This window comes from Botryllus schlosseri, chromosome 8 (genome assembly GCF_051294905.1).
Source record: "Botryllus schlosseri isolate E-star chromosome 8, Bs_hap1, whole genome shotgun sequence".
Lineage (NCBI taxonomy): Eukaryota > Metazoa > Chordata > Ascidiacea > Stolidobranchia > Styelidae > Botryllus > Botryllus schlosseri.
The window spans coordinates 16,938,107-16,958,305 of record NC_137243.1 but is presented as its reverse complement, the minus strand read 5'-3'; the positions used below and the strand labels follow the sequence as shown (position 1 = coordinate 16,958,305).

Below are 20,199 nucleotides of genomic sequence, written 5' to 3'. Positions count from 1 at the left end.
GTAAAAATACCATATTGTGTAGCTTTATTTCCGGATATTAAAGGCATCACTACACTTGCTTCCACTGCTGTATGTTATCCAGACAGAAGAACTGATATTAATTAGAACTCGAAGTATATGATACTGGGAATTGAAAGTGAAGTATTAATACTACTTCTAAAAGCGGAAAATGTATTTCATGTCTTTAGTCCAGAAATTTTTAAAGGTGGTGTGCTAAAACAGCTCTGAAACTAAGAAAAAGTCAGAGTCCACTTTCCCAGATTAGGACGCGCCATGGACTGCGAGATTACGATATGATAAGTAAATTCTAGATTGTGAAACATCTGCTTCAAACGTTATGATGCACCATATATACGGCGATGAAATATTTCATATGGGCGACAATGTGGCGTGAACGGAACCACGCCACCCCGCTACCTAAATTATATTCACCGACACTTTCGTGATATCATACTAGTTACTCCGTATTCACTAAGCGCGAAGCGCGACGAAAATTCCAGACTCTACTCAATTTTTATGAAAATTAAATGTTGATACTCTGCGAAAACAGCCCTGAAATTGCTCAGGCTATCTTCCTAATTGGAGGATAAAACTACTTCTACTTGACGAACTGAAAATAGCGAAAAATAAGTAAGTAGATCACAAAATATTACGAGGTAGAAGTAGAAGTAGCGAAAATCAGACCTACTCGAGTAAGTATCAGAAGTAGAGGAAAACTACTTGAGTACTTCGAAAAAGTAGAAGTATTTCGTTATTGACCACCTCTGATTATTACTAAAAACAAACTCGCCTTGGCTTGACTCGACTCGCGGCCCCGGAAAGGTTGCCTGGAATTCATAAAAGTGCGGAGCGAATCGACAAATTCTCTGGTCCGGCTCCGATCCGGTTTGCCAATTCTCTGGTCCGGCTACAATCCGGCTCCGGTCGTATCAGGAAAAAGTACGGATCCGGCTCCGGCCAAAAATGGAAAAGTCCTGCCGAAATCCGGCCCAACACGGTACGGTGAATCCGTGAATTCAAAAATATGGCTCGTTTCTTTTCGCACTGGCTTGGCGGTTACTTGCGTGTTGTTGGTTGGTAGTTATTTTGTTACAAACGTCATGCTTATCCATAAAGATTCTGGCCTTATCAAAAAAGTACTGATCCGGCTCGGCCGTGTCAGAAAAAGTACTGCTCTGGCCCGGCCAAAATTGAAAAAATCCGGCGGATATCCAATCCGGCTCCGGTCCATGCTCCGCACTAATTCATAACATAAAAACTGCTTTTTGAATGTTGACGAGTGGACTAAAACCATATGCTGTATCAACTAAACAGGAAATTCGTTGACTTTGAAGTCTGTTCATTAATATGCCACGATTACGCTGCCTACGTACCTCGCATACATAATCTCGATTCAAAATAAAGCAATAAGGCAAAGTATGAGTAGCAATTAAAGTCACAAGAAATAACTCTTTCCATATACTTTTGGTCAAACCTTCTTTGTTGCTATTGTTGCATTGCGCATTATACGGTACATATGTTTTAAATTGTTACGTGAGGCGTTTCCAAATCCCTAATTCGTGAAACAAGTCAATCAGTACTCGCGTTTACTATATGGCTCATCATATGTGTATCACCCATAAAGGATGAACGGGCATGTCAAAGAGGAATGCCGAAAGCTGAAATTCAAAGAAGGTTAGAGCACTAAATATTTGTATACTGGAGTTGGGGGTAAACCCGTCTTTTTAGTTTTTGCCGAACATGTCGCAGAGATTAAGGATTTTAATTATGGCAAAAACACGAAACACTCGGTCAAGGGAAGGCGAATTTCAGAAAAACCGCAAGCTTCCCTTAACACCAAGGCTATTTGAGCTGCACACTGCTCGGAAGGAGGCGACTGAGGCAATATCTTTGTACGATGCCATATACATTTCAGTGCAGTGGTTCTCGAACTGGGGGGCGTGAAATCATCAGAAGAGGGGCGCGAAACCGAAGTTAAATTAATTATTTTTCGCGCTCCGCGCGATTTACTCCAAGATTATCGTAATATAGTTATGGCTCTGTGTATTGTCCGACTTCGATATTTCAGAATTCTGTCATCATCAGCCTTAACCTTACATGCCATCAAACCATCCGCTGGGAACTGGGATTGCTAGCATTACAGACAAGATAGCGTAATGGTTAAGCGTCCGGCTTCTTGATCGGTAGGTCGTGGGTTCGGTCCCCGGCCGGGTCAGACCAAAGACCTAATAACACTGGTATCCATGACTTCCCTGCTTGCCGCTATGCATTACTGGGATAGCATGGAGGGGTTGTACAAGACTTGGAAATCCATACAAGGCTATATCTGTAACTTCTTTGTCTAGCGGCATATGCACATCATGCACTCATGGTATGCATATGTACAGATCGTGTGTATGTCTATCCATGAGTCGGTGTATATGCCGCAAAAAAGCAAGGACAAAAATAAACTACGTACTTTCCTTTTTCTCGTTGCTCTTTTTAATATTTTGTGATATCATGATAGTGGGGGATCGAAATTTTTCACTATCATAAAGGGAATCGTGCCTAAAAAGGTCTAAGAACCACTGTTTTAGTGTCTTAATAGAAGATCGAGGATAGGGGTTTATATAGCGTTAAAATGTATCATGTTTAACATTGTTTCGAGTAATGACTACAAATAGATAATTTTTTAGTTGACCGGCACTTTCTTATCACCTAACATCAACACATTCACTGATCAGCATTAATAACAATGTAATTTAGAAATAATATTAAAATACGCTGAAAAATATAGCTACAATTTTTCACTCGGCCCGCCAACGCATTTTCTACTTGTCATTTGGCTCGCAGAGGAAAATGATTGCCCATCCCTGGTCTTGATCAACAACTTTCCTGATTTGGTCAAAGTATCCTCCTTTCCCGATTCCAAAATATGGTAACCCTGACTATAATACATGACATTAACCGTTCGATTTAATCATTTAAGGCGTATTTCGGAAGTTTTCCGGGGACAAAACTCAGACTATTCGTCGAACCGATGGTGCAGCAAGTGATGAACGATTTTAAGAAAAGTCTCAAAGAAATATCCGGAAAAATTAACGAAAGAAATATGAAATTAACCAGTGGCTACGATTCCCTGCTCCCGCAAAACGTGCCGACCAGCGTGACCGTCCGATATGTCCGGAACGAACTCTCGCTTCTTGACGATAAGACAGCATAGCTTCGTAGACGTTCTTGTATAACATACGAGTGTATAACCACCTAAATGTTTTGAACATCGTGTCATTTGTGTAGTGTAGAAAATGCATGAAAATACCGCAAATCTCGTAAAATTGTACACAGTGCGGTCATGGGATGCGAATGTAAGTGAGGCAGTGTCAATGTAAGTAAAGTGTAAGGGAAAGAAAATAATGAAAAACCTTCAAGGATTAATGCGATTTGCCAACTGATGTTGATGAATGACTAATTTTGAACGTCTTACACACACAATTACGCAACTTGCATATTTATTGTCCAACATAAAATGCATTAGGAGGGGTGAGGCAGCCAAGCAGGCATACCTTCCTCGGGATAGCGACACGAGCTATAAATATATATTTATTAACCGGTATCAATCTAATGCTATTTGCGCACTGTCTCCGAAAATCTAACTATTAATATTCCTCAAGGAATGAAACAAGGAAGGCGAAAAAGATTCGTATGTGAATTTAAATGGTGATGTCATATGTTCCCGTCTATAGCCAATCTTTTATAGTAGTTGGTGCTTACACGAAGCGGAGTGTATAATGGCAGTGATTCTAAGACTGTGGCACGCGAGTGAATTTTCGTTGGTACGCCTGCAACTTAAATTTTCTAGCACATTTTTCTGCAATAGTGACTTTACGGTTTTGTGGCATAGCGATAAAAATATTCGAGCTTTCAAATGCCACCTTACTTTCACATTACCGTGTAGATAAGGTTGCATTTAAAAAAATCAATTTGAAACAAACATGTTTAGAACAGGGCCCTTGCTAAAACATGTTTTATGAGCCATGGCGTCACGAATATTCAAATGTGACGTCATAGTCGATTGGCATTGACAATTGAAAGTATAGGATAAATATAGCTCCTTTGACAGTATATCTAGGCGCTATTGCTGTTGAACCGACTATTTTGAGGGTTCCAACCATCCCATATCGTAGACGTCGGCTATATCGGGTGGTAATTGTCAGTAGGCTCATAAAACATGTTTTTTTTTGGAAAATACACAATTGTGGAATGATTCTACAACTTGCATGTTGCATGTTGCATGATTTTACAACCTTGTTTAAAACACTGTATAAAGCTATAAAATTTGTCCTTGAAAAGCTTACTACAATACTCATATGCGTCTCATTTTTTTTACTTGTAAATGGATAATTTTCCGCTGAGTCAGCGAAGTGGGTATGCCTAGAGTATCCCAATCAAACGAGAAGCTTAAATCTGGTATCTTTGATAGATTTCAGATTCGAATACGGATGAAAGATTCCAATTTCATATTAGGAAAGAGTTCACTGCATGGAATTTATCTTAAGATGTAGTAAACTACAAACAGCTGGTCCGAAAATTCGTACCTGCGTATGGAAAACGTGGAGCCAACATGGGCATATAAGTTCACATCCTGTTCAGTCATCTTGATATATTTCCTGATGATCTTGTTGATAAGCAGGGGGAGAGGTTCCACTAAGACATCAATACAACAAAAGAAAGATATTAGGGCAGATGAATTGAACGTATTATGGCAGACCATTGCTGGAACCTTTCGAGAATCTGCACTAAATTGCTTGCACGCGAAAATCGTGCAAAACAATTGTGCTTTAAAAGAAATGAATTATATTATATTCCAACTGATTATTTCAAATTTACAATAGGTGGTTGACGTAGAACTGATTGAATTAACACCAATTTATTTGAGTATCTAGGTAAATACTTTTATACATGACTCGAGTTTATTTATGTACATGATATCCATGAAAGTCTATAACTATGATAGATCTATAACCCCTAAACATAGTGCTGTTGCTGAATTTTGATTTAAAATAGTCTTCTGTGTGTAAAAATAACAAATCGTTTACATTTCTAAACTTTATAGTACGACTGAGCCGATTTTCTATTTATCCGTTACAGCGAAAACGGGAGATTTTGGTCAAAATAGCCACATGGGTTATCTCCACAACAAGAGCCAATTTGAAAAAACCAAGGTCATATTCGGAATCAGTGCCCTTCAGAACCCCCAAAACCACTCTTACTTTGGCTGCCTAAAAATATGTGTTGACCAGTGTAATCATTAGATTATATTCTCCTCTGCCCAAGACACACATACAATATACAATACGATATGCAAGTCACAATGCGATGTAATGAACAGATAGAGGGATGCCGAAACGACCAGTTGCGGTCTGTTAATCTGGCATTCACCTCGGCCAAAGTGCCCGATGGCACAGTCTTCTTTGATCGTAATCTTTCATCGTCTTTCCTTTTTTTAGACGCTATTTCTTGCTCTTTCTTTCTTTATCGGGTATTTCTTTGGGCTTTTTTGCCACCGTAAGAACAGTGACACGGTGAACAAAGAGCCCAGAATAACCTGCGACGGTGGGACTTGAACCAGGGCAGCCTATGTAGATAACGCCGACCTAACCACTACACTCCTGTGAAATTGTCAGCAAGTAGTTTACATTTTAAAAGAACTTTGTAGGCCTATATCTTATTACCAAATAGGACAGCGCTGGTGTAAAAATTTCAAATAAACGAGGTAAACGGATGGCTTCGGCTCAATGTACTTATTTAAAACTGTTCACAAAAACCCCTTCTGACGAGTGTCAGCCTGAAATATCTGGTTTTATTCCAATATGAACACATTATTCCGTTTACTTTTTCTTTGTCTCGCATGTGCTTTTGGCGCAATTCTTATTCAAACACTGTGAATTTCCCATTGTCCATGAAAAAATAATGACTTGACCTTGAGCATTGATATTGAATGTTTGAACGCTTAAAATTCCCGTTGCAGAAACGCTTTCGTGCATCGATTTGACACGCACGCTGGTGGAACCCCTGAAGGTGTTCGAGCACACGAGATTCGAAGAACGACTGGCTTCTACGATTGAGACCGGGCTTCGCGTTATCATCGAGAAGCCGAAGCTTTTAGGAAGATTTAAAAGATTTACATCCGGAAATGTTAAATCCACGCTTGCATGAAAATAGAATCAATGAGCAGCACAAGCCAATTTGATTTTGCTAGTTCATCACCTGTGTCTGCAATATCATTATCAGCGATTTCTTGTAAATCGTGGTTTACTTTGATTTGTGATTTACCAAATATATACCTTACCTATTTTGCCTGAATTTTTCATCAGATGCCAGCGGTGACTTGTACCAACACTAGTTATAGGCCATTACACGTAACATTGTTTTGTTAGGCAAGTCAGATGGCAGCGAGGAAGAAAGGATGAAGATCAATCAGTTCTTTGCATTTCGGGAACCGGTGAGATCATTCTCTTTATTCTGATTGAAATTTCGTGTTTGAGCGTAGTTGACTCATGGATGCAATGATTTTCGCAGTACTAATTCGAGGATGTTTTTCGCATATTTGTAGTCATTGCTCATCGGATTCACTAGCCCGGCGGTTCTTAAACAGGCCAACGGACCAAAGCACCAAAGTAAGGGGTACCAGATGCAGTGTGCAGTGATGCGCTATTTAATTACCTCGATGTTACTTTGTAAATTAACATAAAGTGGAATATTATTGGTCGGATTCCCTTTCAAGGGAATTCTTGCTTGACATTTGGGTATGCCATTTCCTCCAACAAAATAATAGTAGGCTTAATAAAAGATTCAACATTAGTTACATAAATGAGTCTAGACCTTTTTTCGCAATTCTGAGAGAATGGTGCCTCGAGGCCAGTGACATTTTGGTGCACCGGCGATTAACATCTAAAATCACAGCACATCGGCAAACCCGTCGATATTAATATCTCTCAGTCACTGAAATATCTTCTGTCTCTGAAATACACATAAGTTGTGTCGAAAACCCTATTCGGGCCCAAGACCAGCCTTTGAAGGTGGCTTGACAAAGTGCGGTTTCGATCCTGAAAAGCGGGTACAAGAGACATTTCGTGACAGCTCCAAGAGGTATGAGCGCTACAAAGTTTAAGAAACGCTGCACTCGACAGAAAAAATGTTTATTAAAATAGATATTGGGTGACCGTCCATAATTACACAGCGCATAGGATTTGTGCAAAGGACTTGGTAGCAATGACCTAGCTTGACCCGACCTGGATGGCAAACCAGGTCTGTCGGTGGAATAGAAATCAACATTGATATCTCGGTGCTTCCATTATCACTTGACCTGTGCTGTGTTACAGACAATATTGAGAGTGAATGTTTGGAAAGGATCGATGTCTCTCGATTTCCATCACAAAACGAAGGGAAATAATTATCTAAACTGCTGTCTATTTCCTTTTAGATTCCGGAGAAGCAAGGCTACTATCCTGATGAATACGTCAAGAGATGTAAGTGTTCTATCACTGCTATGATGTCGAGCAAACAAGGATTTGATGGATGTATGTAACAACTATCGGCACTATCGAGATTTAAAAAATAAAAGCATTTGCAGGAGAGAGAGATTTATTCTTCGAACAACCTATATACACTATCAATATCTTTGAAGTTTAATATTATTGTATCATAGGCGCCGAGTTACGGGGTGGCGCGCCAGCCCATGACACATTCATGTGGTGGCGGCCACCCCATACAACAGTGGTCGGGAACCTTATTTGCCCGAAGAGCCATATTGGCTCTATTTTTTCCATCTCAACTCCCAAAGAGCCATACATGCCAATCAACTGTTACGTCACAATTGGAAATTCGTGACGTCATTGTAGCACTAATTCGAACTCACTACATGGGATTCCTCTGTAAAAACTGGTATTTATTGTTCAAAAATAAAGCTCGAAACGAGAGGTAAGACGCAGACGGGCCAAGACTCGACCAAGGATAACGCAATTCCTTGTATAAGTAGCTTAAAATTTATTATAACTGATATTAATCGAATGTGACTGTCACACTGATTCCGAAAATCCAAGGGCGAGATAATAAAGTCAGCTGATCCGGGAGAATGCTAATCATGTGATTAAAAAGTGCTAATCGGGACGCATCTCAGGCGGAGATAATAAAGCTAGCTGATGCGGAATATTGCTAATCGTGTGATTAAATACTGCTAATCGCGACTCATCAGGTTGGAAAGGTTACGCCCGATGGTTAGTCGAGGTGTCCCGAGTTTTCAATCAAGTGGCGTTATCTGTTGCATCATAATGCGAAAACGCGTTTTATATATATAGGCCATCAGTTGTCAATTTGTTGAATGAAACAGTAGCCTGCTGATAGCGACACTGCCACTGTAATATGTCGAATTATCATCATCGCGAAATGAAGGTCGTGTCCAATTCGTTCGGTACAGCTAAGAAATGGATTATAGAATATTGGTATCGCTCTGCAATGGCGGGTACATAATTAGTGAAGCTATTACCTAGGAGACCATCGGCACGGTCATTATCGGAAATATTTGTGCGTAGGAATGGTACGCACTTTTTATAGATAACAAGTTATCTATAGTTTGTTCTGGTTTAATAAATCAAGAGATTAACACTAACTTTATGCGCTGCGATCAACCGGTTTCCTTAATCCTGGGTTGATAAATCCTGACGAACGCGATAATCGACTTTTATTGCAAATCCAACTTTATTATCTCCGCCCTAAATACTTATTGACTTCTCCATTCTCAAAGTATTCGGCGGTAACATAACGTTGGGCTACACGCATAAATTTTATACTACACGGAACGTGGAGAAAACGGAACGTGGATAGCTATGGCGCTGTTTGTAATTCGAGTTTGTAATTGTGATTGTCACAAATGTCACATACACAACAGTTCATTTCGCGCCGTAGATCAGAAAGACAATGTGTATTTGAAAACTGCGCTTTGAAATGAGCGGCGCCATATCTACTGTGCTCTTCGACTCAACGTATCGCACAATTCAGGATTTCGATTCGGGATACATCGCCAGGAGGTTTGAGTCATGTGCCCATGTTTCCGAATTTGAACGTAGAGATGGCCTCATCAGACGAAAACTGAAGTCTCGAAAGCGGATGAAATCTTTCAATACTAAACATGATTTTAATGTTTGTGCAGACCGATACTCTGTGATACTGCTACAAATTTTTTCTGTTTCCAATAATGAAATGATGTTTGTGTTTTGAATGTGGATTTCCAATTTATGTCTTTTCATTCAGGAGCATTGCGATAAATGTGATATAAACCCTACAACAGCATATTTGTAAGAAGTCTCATTATGGTTGCTGTTTTAAACTTATCGATATTGTCAGGCCACACTACCGATGGACGCCGTTTTAAATGCAGTTTTAGAAGTCACTATTCGATGCCGGCGCCCTATTTATACTTGGATGGGGCTTCATTTGTTTGACGAAGTTTTGAAAAGTAGTTGTAATTGACGGGGTATGTTGCTTCGTCAAAAGATCAATCACTACACGCTTTTGACATCCTACCCACTACTTCAATGCTTAATTTTACCTATAAAATCAGTAATTTGCTTGTAACTTTTTTTCTGTTCATTTTTAAGAGTAAGTTCTACGGACATGAGATAGAAACATGTTGCTTCTGCATCATTTAAGCCCGAAACTGACTTTCTAGTGTAAGTGAATATCAAGATATGGCTAAATTAGCTATTTTCGGCTCGTTCGGTGAAATTGCACGACCACTAGAGGGTACACCAGCCCAAAATTATGATAGAATTTATTTATTTGCTATTTGGCACCACATATCGAGACCCTATTTTGAAATTCAAAAATTTCCATTTTTCACTGCACCCTAATGTACAGGTTCAAGAATGACAACATGTTGAACATTTTACTCCCAAAATCACACAATTTGCATATTTATTGTATGAATATAAAGCTCGAACCGCGAGGTAAGGCACAGTTGGGCCAAACCTCACCATTGATAACGCAATTCATCGTTAATATCTTAGAATTTATTACAACTGATATTAATCGAACGTAACTGTAACGATTCTGAAAATCCAATTATTGATCGATTTCTCAATTATCAAAGTATTTAGCGGTAACATATAACGTTGCGCTACACGCCTATATTTTATCGCCGGTACTACAGAGTTACTTACCAATCAAGAAGGTGGATAGCTAGGTGATGTTGCGAGGAATGAGGCTAGTTGTAGAAATGGGAAATACATGTCCAATCATGTAATCTGATTCCAAAATGATAGTAAGTAACCTATTCGTCTTCCATAGAACGAACAATGATGGTGTTGGATATTACGTATCCTTACGTCATGTGCATGTGCCTCTATGTCAGTGGTCGGAAACCTTTTTTGTCTGAAAAGCCATATCGGCCCTATTTTTCCATTTTAACTCCCAAAGAGCCATGCATGCCAATCACCTGTTACGTCGAGACAAGACAGAACGCAGTCTCAGCATGATTCTTGAATATTAAATATATATATTTGAAATGGACGGAACATTTTATTAATAGATAACTGTTCCGAGGCGAGCAGAGTGGCGCAGCGGAAGCGTGCTGGGCTCATAACCCAGAGGTCGATGGATCGAAACCATCCTCTGCTACGTTGGCTGTGATCGTATAGTGGTTAGTACCTGACGTTGTTGCCGCGATAACCCAGGTTTGAATCCTGGTCACAGCAGTTTACATTTTCCTATGCGGACAAACCTAGAATTAAATATTTCGTGATGTTGCGAGGAATGAGGCTAGTTGTAGAAATGGGAAATGCATGTCCAATCATGTAGTCTGATTCCAAAATGATAGTAAATAACCTATTCGTCTTTCATAGAACGAACTATGATAGTTTTGCATATTACGTATCCTCACGTTATGTGCATATGGGCTTCTATGTCAGTGGTCGGGAACCTTTTTTTTGTCTGAATAGCTATATTGGCCTTATTTTTCCATTCTAACTCCCAAAGAGCCATGCATGCCAATCACCTGTTACGTCGAGACAAGACAGAACGCAGTCTCAGCATGATTCTTGAATATGAAATATATATATTTGAAATGGACGGAACATTTTATTAAATAGATAATTGTTCCGAGGCGAGCAGAGTGGCGCAGCGGAAGCGTGCTGGGCTCATAACCCAGAGGTCGATGGATCGAAACCATTCTCTTCTACATTGGCTGTGATCGTATAGTGGTTAGTACCTCACGTTGTGGCCGTGATAACCCAGGTTCGAATCCTGGTCACAGCAGTTTACATTTTCCGATGCGGACAAACCTAGAATTAAATATTTCGTGATGTTGCGAGGAATGAGGCTAGTTGTAGAAATGGGAAATGCATGTCCGATCATGTAGTCTGATTCCAAAATGATAGTAAGTAACCTATTCGTCTTTCATAGAACGAACTATGATGGTTTTGCATATTACGTATCCTCACGTCATGTGCATGTGCTTCTATGTCAGTGGTCGGGAACCGTTTTTGTCTGAATAGCCATATTGGCCTTATTTTTCCATTTTAACTCCCAAAGAGCCATGCATGCCAATCACCTGTTACGTCGAGCCAAGACAGAACGCAGTCTCAGCATGATTCTTGAATATTAAATATATATATTAGAAATGGACGGGTCATTTTATTAAATAGATAATTGTTCCGAGGCGAGCAGAGTGGCGCAGCGGAAGCGTGCTGGGCTCATAACCCAGAGGTCGATGGATCGAAACTATCCTCTGCTACGTTGGCTGTGATCGTATAGTGGTTAGTACCTCACGTTGTGGCCGTGATAACCCATGTTCGAATCCTGGTCACAGCAGTTTACATTTTCCTATGCGGACAAACCTAGAATTAAATATTTCGTGATGTTGCGAGGAATGAAGCTAGTTGTAGAAATGGGAAATGCATGTCCGATCATGTAATCTGATTCCAAAATGATAGTAAGTAACCTATTCGTCTTTCATAGAACGAAAAATGATGGTTTTGCATATTACGTATCCTCACGTCATGTGCATGTGCTTTTATGTCAGAGGTGGGGAACCTTTTTTGTCTGAAAAGCCATATTGGCCCTATTTTTTCCATTTTAACTCCCAAAGAACCATGCATGCCAATCATCTGTTACGTCACAATATAAAAATCGTTCGGATTTGAACTCATTACATGAAATTCGTCATGCTCCCGCATTTTCTCTGTAAACATTCGTACTAATCATGCTGGTTGCCTTATTCAAGCTTGCGAAACTTGAGTTACGTGAACGTAGGTTTGTCGTGATGCTACTTTTGAATTATCACATGCGTAGGTGGAGCCAAACATTGTCCATACAGCAGTATACATGCCTATCCACTCTAAGCAGTGAGACATCAGTGATGTCGGGTCAGGGGAAGTAAGTGAGAAAGTAACTCATCAGTCGTCAGGATGAGTGAACGGATATTGTGACACCTTGAATTACTATTGGTATTTTCTATCGATGTACAGCAGTGGTCGGGAACCTTATTTGCCCGAAGAGCCATATTGGCACTATTTTTTCCATCTCAACTCCCAAAGAGTCATACATGTCAATCAACTGTTACGTCACAATTGGAAATTCGTGACGTCATTGTAGCACTAATTCGAACTCACTGCATGGGATTCCTCGTGTGCGCCACATTTTCTCTGTAAATACTTTTATTTATTGTTCGAAAATAAAGCTCGAAACGAGAGGTAAGACGCAGACGGGCCAAGACTCGACCAAGGATAACGCAATTCCTTGTATAAGTAGCTTAGAATTTATTATAACTGATATTAATCGAATGTGACTGTTATACTGATTCCGAAAATCCAAGGGCGAGATAATAAAGTCAGCTGATCCGGGAGAATGCTAATCATGTGATTAAAAACTGCTAATCGGGACGCATCTCAGGCGGAGATAATAAAGCTAGCTGATCCGGAATATTGCTAATCGTGTGATTAAATACTGCTAATCGCGACTCATCAAGTTGGAAACGTTACGCCCGATGGTTAGTCGAGGTGTCCCGAGTTTTCAATCAAGTGGGGTTATCTGTTGCATCTTAATGCGAAAACGCGTTATAGGCCATCAGTTGTCAATTTGTTGAATGAAACAGCACCCTGCTGATAGCGACACTGCCACTGTAATATGTCGACTTATCATCATCGCGAAATGAAGGTCGTGTCCAATTCGTTCGGTACAGCTAAGAAATGGATTATAGAATATTGGTATCGCTCTGCAATGGCGGGTACATAATTAGTGAAGCTATTACCTAGGAGACCATCGGCAAGGTCATTATCGGAAATATTTGTGCGTAGGAATGGTACGCAGTTTTTATAGAAAACAAGTTATCTATAGCTTGTTCTGGTTTGATGAATCAAGAGATTAACACTAACTTTATGCGCTGCGATCAACCGGTTTTCGACTGCTCTTCGACTCAACGCATGGCACAATTAAGGATTTCGATTCGGGATACATCGCCAGGAGGTTTGAGTCAGTAGTCATTTCGATGGCGTGGATTCGAATCCCATCGCTGCCACCCCGCCAGAATACAGAGCCTGTACTCCCTGTTACACCACGAAATGATGTCGCCACACGATAAACGTTTATTACAGAAGAGACATCTTAACAGCACGAGTAGTCGTTATGTCAGGCAACTAAATAAACGGTGCAATCAGAGAACTAATCATTAGCGTGCCAATTAACAGGTGCCGAGATTCGGCTCCAGTATATCACAATCAATACTGGCGCATGGAATTTGCGAGTTATATTGGCCGCCGGCTTGACAGTAACTTGAATTTGATGATCTTGAAGACAGGGGGTCCGAGCCCCTAAACCTGAAGACGGCATTGTCTTTACCTCTCAAAGACATAATTATACTGCCACGAGAATAGTTATTTTGGCCGTGATGAAAATTTACCAACAAGTCGCTGCGATATTGATCAATTCAGTACAAAAATAAATATTTGGCAAAGAGCCATATCTTATACCCAAAAGAGCCATAGGTTCCCGACCACTACAATAAGATTAAACGCCTGCCGTCTGCGATTTCAAATCATCAGTGCTGTCAATTAGCGAGTCCGTGATAGCGCGTAAATGCCAACTATTTACCATCAACCGATACGCGCGCGAATAATTGAATACGCAGCTTTGTTGGCGACGACGAACTAGTGCTTAAACACCCCAATAAATTGTAATCCGTGATTAGCAATCAATTGAAGCAACCTCGTTTACGACGTCGATTTCGACACACTTGCGCTGAGAATCACCATCTTCTCTCTCGACCAGACGAGCGAATTCACGTTCTCCTTCTCTTAATTAAATTGTAATTGAGCCCAGTGTGTTTGTGTGTCTGCCAATTGAAAGTCATTCCTGCGCAAAGTGCGCATATTCATTATTCTAACAAGGCTTTGCCAACTTTTATCGGGAAATGCAACAATGCAGCTCAAACGTCGTTATGATGAGCAAACAATTGTCGCGATATCAGACTTGGAACCCCATTGTGCTGTACGCAAGTTGAGGGATCACTGATTAGATGCGCGCTTTCTCGTTTGTTATCATCTGTAGCAGGGGCGGGCAACTTCTCCAGTCGGCGGCCGGATATAGGAAATTAAGTACTTCGCGGGCCGGATTGCTGAATCGATACATTATTCGCCCATTTATCCACATATACAAGGAATAAATCTTATTTAATGAATGTATTTTAACGACAGCAATGTCACTTCAAAGCCATTTATCGCTAATAATGGCGAAGACAATGTGGATTTGAGAATAACATTGTCATACAGGCGCCGCCATGTCTGCTTCTCTCTGATCAATCAACACACGGTGCAATCCCTAATTATAAAATTTTAAGGCGTTCGGTAAGCCCGGTAACCCTAATTTACCAAGATATCAATTCATTAGGGTTGAGTAGGCGGCCCGCGTCCTTTACGAAATTTGAAAAGCGGCCTGCGACCCGATTTGATTTGGCGACCCCTGGCATAAGCGGTGCCTTACAAAAGCCTGCAAGTGTGCCGTGCTACAAGCAGGGCTTTGGAGCAGCCGTAAATTTGCATTGCTCCAGCTCCGGCTCCGGAGCTTTCTTCTATCATGCATTAGCTCCGGCTCCAGTTCCGGAGCCGTATTATTACCACTGCTCCGGCTCCAGCTCCGGCTCTGAAAACTATCGAAGGTGTCTGTCTATATCAGGGGTGGGCAACCCGCGGCCTGCGGGCCATATGTGGCCCGCGAGAAGGTTTTGAGTAGCCCGCGAGCTAATTTTCCATTATTATATCGAAATTCTGTTATATTATCGAAATTGAATTGTTCAGATTGTGAACTTGCAAGGCCAACCAAAAATATAATTAGTATGGCCGCGACACATGGGATGTTGATGACTAAAATATCAGTTCCGACGCATTGGGAGATCCAGGGTCAAGCAGTCACATTTTTAGTAAATCGTTGTACATTACAATAAACTAAAAAAGTAGTAAGATTTTTCTTCACTTTTCCCGTGTTAATTGTCACACGATTTCTCCCTCTGTAGCCTACACCTACCCCCACCTGAAAATGAATAAACGCCTGATTTAGCCGATTGAGTCTAACTATATTAGCAATAACAAGAGAAAGTATATTCGCGTTTGCGCTCGCAGAAAGGTCGTCGACGATGAAATGTAGGCACAAAATGATTGTCGTGTATTAGCGGAAATCTTCGATATCGATATCAGTGTTGGGATGACTCGAGTCACCTTTTTCGCATGACTTGACTTGACTCGAGTCACTTTGCTGAAATGACTTGACTTGACTTGACTCGGCGTATCAGAAATGTGGATTGACTCGTGACTCGGAGCAAAATTCACGAGTCAATTTCAAGTCATCAAGTATTCGGTGTCGATAAAAATCCCTGTATCTTGCGCGTGTTCGCGAAACGCTGGTGTAACCCGTGAGAGCGACCAATCATTCAATGATCGTGCGTTTCACTGAGCCTCGATTGTTCTCTCACAAATAAATTGACCGCAAACGAAGTGATCGAAGCTAACACCTTACGTTGTCGTAACTCTAGTAGTAAAGTAATAAAATAGCAAAATGTCTATTTCCGTTCTCTGTTCTTACCTTAACCAATAAACCTATTATTTTATTGAAATTCAATTCGAATATAGTTAATACAGTCCTCCACCATTGGCCTAGGCTCGAATTGTATGATATCTATTTGTAAACGGTTAATATATTGCATCTTATAAATTCGTTTCTCTATGCTCTATTTTGGATGGTGACTATAAACTGGGGCTATGCGATTACGTAGTTTAACAGTTCTACGTATATGTGAGTGATACAACGCAGGTATATTTAACTCTATATTCGTTCATCGGTTCGGAATCAATGACCACTCAAACTGTATTTCAAACAGCTAGCAAATTGCAATGACGTAATCATGCCTCATACATACTTCGAAATAGCAACTTGACTTGAAATGTGACTTGACTCGTGACTTGACTTGACTTGACTCGAGTCACCTCCAAAAATCGAGTGACTTGACTTGACTCGAGTCACCTTTGAAAATCGATTGACTTGACTTGACTTGACTCGAGTCAAAATGTGCAATGACTCGAAATGACTCGTGACTCGAAGGTAGTGACTTGATCCCAACACTGATCGATATGTCCAGATGCCGAATAGTCCTGTACTTGCAAACTAAGCCCAGTGGGTGGTATACAGTCGACCAGCAATGTACCCAAGTAATAATATTATTAACTTTGAAAATTTTACGCGCCTGACGCGGCTAGTGGGCAACGCGCTCATTCGTCAATTGCATGTGGCCCTTTAGCCGAAAAGGTTGGCCATCTCTGGTCAATATAGATTACTAATTTACCCGTAGGTTAGTTATCCGTGGTAATCTAGAGTCTGTCAGCCGTCAGTCACATCGGATTCAGCAACGAAGACGGGGTGCCGATGTGCCGGCTTGTGACTTCATAATAAATACTTGTCAATTGTTGATAACAGCATAGTTGCACTAGAACGCACTTTACTCCGTGCCATTGCTGTGTACAGCATTAAAATTCGGATGCGGTGTTTTAACACTGGCACTGTACTCGTTAACCTTAAGCCATACCGCTCAATTCAATCTTTAAATGTGCGATTATTATTCAACTGTAACTGTGTAAGACAGGGCCGGCTAACCCGTGGCTCGTGGGCCACATGTGGCCCACGAGAAGGTTTTGAGTGGCCCGCGAGGTAATTGGCGAAATTTCTAATATCATCGAAAACGGATTGCACAGATTGTGAACTTGCAAGGCGAACCAAAAATTTGATTAGTCTGGCCGCAACACTTGAGATGTGATGACTAAAATATCAGTTCCGACGCATTGACAAATCCATCAGCCATTCACATATTGGTATATCTTCGTACACTACAATAAAGCAGAATAATTTGCGATAGATTGATCAAAGTTAAAAAAAAATTGTAACAAGCTTGGCGCAACATGTTGTCACTCGATTTCTTGTTTTAATATTGTTGCCCTTTTGTGAAAATGGAAGAATACCTAATGTATCAGATTGAGTCGAACTATATTCGCGATTACGAGACTAAGTGTCGTTCAACATATGCGACATTGCGTTTGCGCTCGCAGTAAGACCGTCGACTATGAAACCTAGGCACGAAATGATTAACGCATGTTGGTCGCAGCTTTCGATATCGATATGTCCATGCGCCGAATAGCCCAGTCCTCGCAAACTTAGCCCAGCGATATACAACATGCCCGCAATACAGTCAAGTGACAATATTATTGACCTATGAACTTCAAAAAAATTCCGCGCTTCGTGCGGCTAGTGGCCCTCGCAATATTTCGTCAATCGAATGTGGCCCTTTGACTGAAAAGATTGGCCAGCCCTGGTGTAAGAGCAATATGGGCGGATGTAACGACGTGATCAATAGAAATTCGATTTGTACCAAATGGCCAATGGTTTGACGTTTGATATTGGTGCACTCGTTATCAGTCCATCCGGTGGTTGTTGCATATATAATAGCATCTTATGAAATATGTCGGAGCCGGAGCTACCTCTCAAATAACTGGCTCCAGATCCGGCTCCGGCTGAATTTTATGTAGAGCTCCGGCTCCGGCTCCAGCTCCGGTAAAAATGCACGGCTCCGGGCTCCGGCTCCGGGCTCCGGCTCCTGCTCCAAAGCCCTGGCTACAAGTCGGCGGTTACGGAATCAAAAATAAGAAATGTCAGCCTGGTGTAAATGACCATTGTAGTCGATAAAAATCATGATTACCACAGACGACATGAGGGTTGAGTGCATCGTAAATGCCGATAATAAATGCATGTTTTCTCGCTTCGACGAACTTACGCGTAAGCTCCACTCTGGCAACGCTGCGCATACACGTATATAACAATTAGGGCAAGTTTTTGCAGCTTTTGTAACTTTTTTTGCGGCGTCCTACAGCTCCCTAGATATTCAGAATCTATGTGCTATGATGATTTAAGCTGTTTGGAAGGATTTTCTAGTGCAACTTTTTGCAACTTTTCTCTATTTTTCATACCAATTTTTACTGCAACGTTGATGAAATATTGCGTCAAAATGTAAAGGAGTGATTTAAAAACTTGCTATAAACTATTTCTAGTATGGTTCTATTCTCTTTGATTTGCATAACAAAGAGCTATATGAAGGAATAGCTGCATCTCACTGTGTTATCTATGACACAATGGCTTGCAAGTAAGAAGTTCAACTACCCCATCCAAGCACGACCGTGTCCGTACAATATGTAAATATATCGCTTTATTGACGCTCTCGTTTAAATTTGAGGTATTTTCCCATTTCACGAACGCCCAGGCGGGACCGCCGAAAATTACATTTTCGCTAGGTCACCTTATTCAGGATATAGATTTTGTTAAAGTCGCCAAGAGTGTGTTGCTCTACAACGCCTTGGGTCAAGTTTGCAGACCTAGGGGATTTGGGGTGTGGTATTTGACTTGTTTTAGGGGAGGGGGTTATAGCTATACTGTTTGACTTACTGTACTTTTGGGCGGTTTCGCCAGACCGTGCGTTAAATGGCAATAAAGTAAGAAATTTGACAGTTCTGCAGGAACTAAGTTATACAACGGAACCTTTCGAGCATCTCATACCCCAATAATTCAACAAAAATTATAAATGCAACTTTTTACAGCAACTTTTGGTAAAAATAAATGCAACTTATCGCGATTTTAGTGCAACAAAAACTTGCCCTAATAATAACATACAGTCACTAAAATTTGACGTTTAGACGAGTAGTGGGGAATCTCGGCAGACTGGGGTCGCGGGCCACATTATCATGTAAGACGGAAAACTGTCCGCGGGCCGTATGTTGCCCGCCCCTGATCTGTAGGCTACTACGGTAATTCTTGTCTGCTTTATACACTCGTATTCCCTCGATGTCCCTTGCCAGTGTTTGATTTGCTAAATACCGCGCATTGTGCAGTGCACGGCGTTGAATTACACTGTCAAAAATTGATGCAACACGAGATTCTCGGTTGCGCAAATTCTGAATTTACTCGATTGGGTTGAACGGGAACCTTCTATGTTCCAATAAACTTCATTGCTGGGTGGACTCTATCGAGCGCAACCATATTGCGGATCGAATTTTAAACCTTTGGGATATGTATTTCTATTGATAAGGTCGCGGCATGCGCACTGCAATAACACCTGGATAATTAAAAGCGCACCATTTTTTACGATCAAATTCGACTGGCTGATCGGGACCCATGTAGGCCGTAGGCTCCGGGCTGATAGGGCGTTGTCGGCATATAAACCCCAGGTGCGTAGCCAGGAAGTTTCTCATTTATAACTAGAAATCCCGTCCTTTTGAAATGCCAATTCACTAATTCGTATTATCGATGCTGCTTACTGCAAATTAGCGAGGATCATTTGTATGCGAAATGGGTCATTGCTATCTCATATGCACTATCGTCAGTGGTTTGATTTAGCGCGTCCACATGCAGGCCTGCTACCGTCCGCAGAAACATTTTCGCCAAACAGTAACAATCTCTGAGTTTAATATTGTTTGTGGTTCTGTATCTTTTTTGACGAAAACTTATGCCCGCGTCTGAACAAATTGTGCTCGTTGCCATTGCCGAATCTGGGTATTTAGGTATGACTTGCGCACCCTGTAATTGTAATTATTGTTGCGGGTTTGCGGCATGTCTGCAATTTCGTTATCAGTGCAACTTTGC

At 41.0% G+C, this 20,199-nt stretch overlaps 1 protein-coding gene and 2 non-coding genes across 4 annotated transcripts in view; all 3 read left to right on the top strand.

Annotated features, from left to right (window-relative positions):
• Positions 1–6,210, top strand: part of LOC145445082 (uncharacterized) — a 59,705-nt gene extending 53,495 nt beyond the window's left edge. The window contains exon 54 of one of the 2 annotated variants that reach the window (XM_080323204.1): positions 6,008–6,210. In XM_080323204.1, coding sequence (XP_080179330.1) covers positions 6,008–6,195 — 188 coding nt within the window. In that variant the 3' untranslated portion in view covers positions 6,196–6,210. Of the gene's footprint in view, positions 1–2,968; positions 3,411–6,007 lie in introns of those variants that run through there. The other variant, XM_080323174.1, reaches the window with a different exon arrangement.
• A 4,371-nt stretch (positions 6,211–10,581) lies between these two features.
• Trnam-cau (transfer RNA methionine (anticodon CAU)) lies at positions 10,582–10,653 on the top strand. The gene has a single exon. It is a non-coding gene; the product is annotated as a tRNA-Met (tRNA).
• A 564-nt stretch (positions 10,654–11,217) lies between these two features.
• Trnah-gug (transfer RNA histidin (anticodon GUG)) lies at positions 11,218–11,289 on the top strand. The gene has a single exon. It is a non-coding gene; the product is annotated as a tRNA-His (tRNA).
• The last annotated feature ends 8,910 nt before the right edge of the window (positions 11,290–20,199 follow it).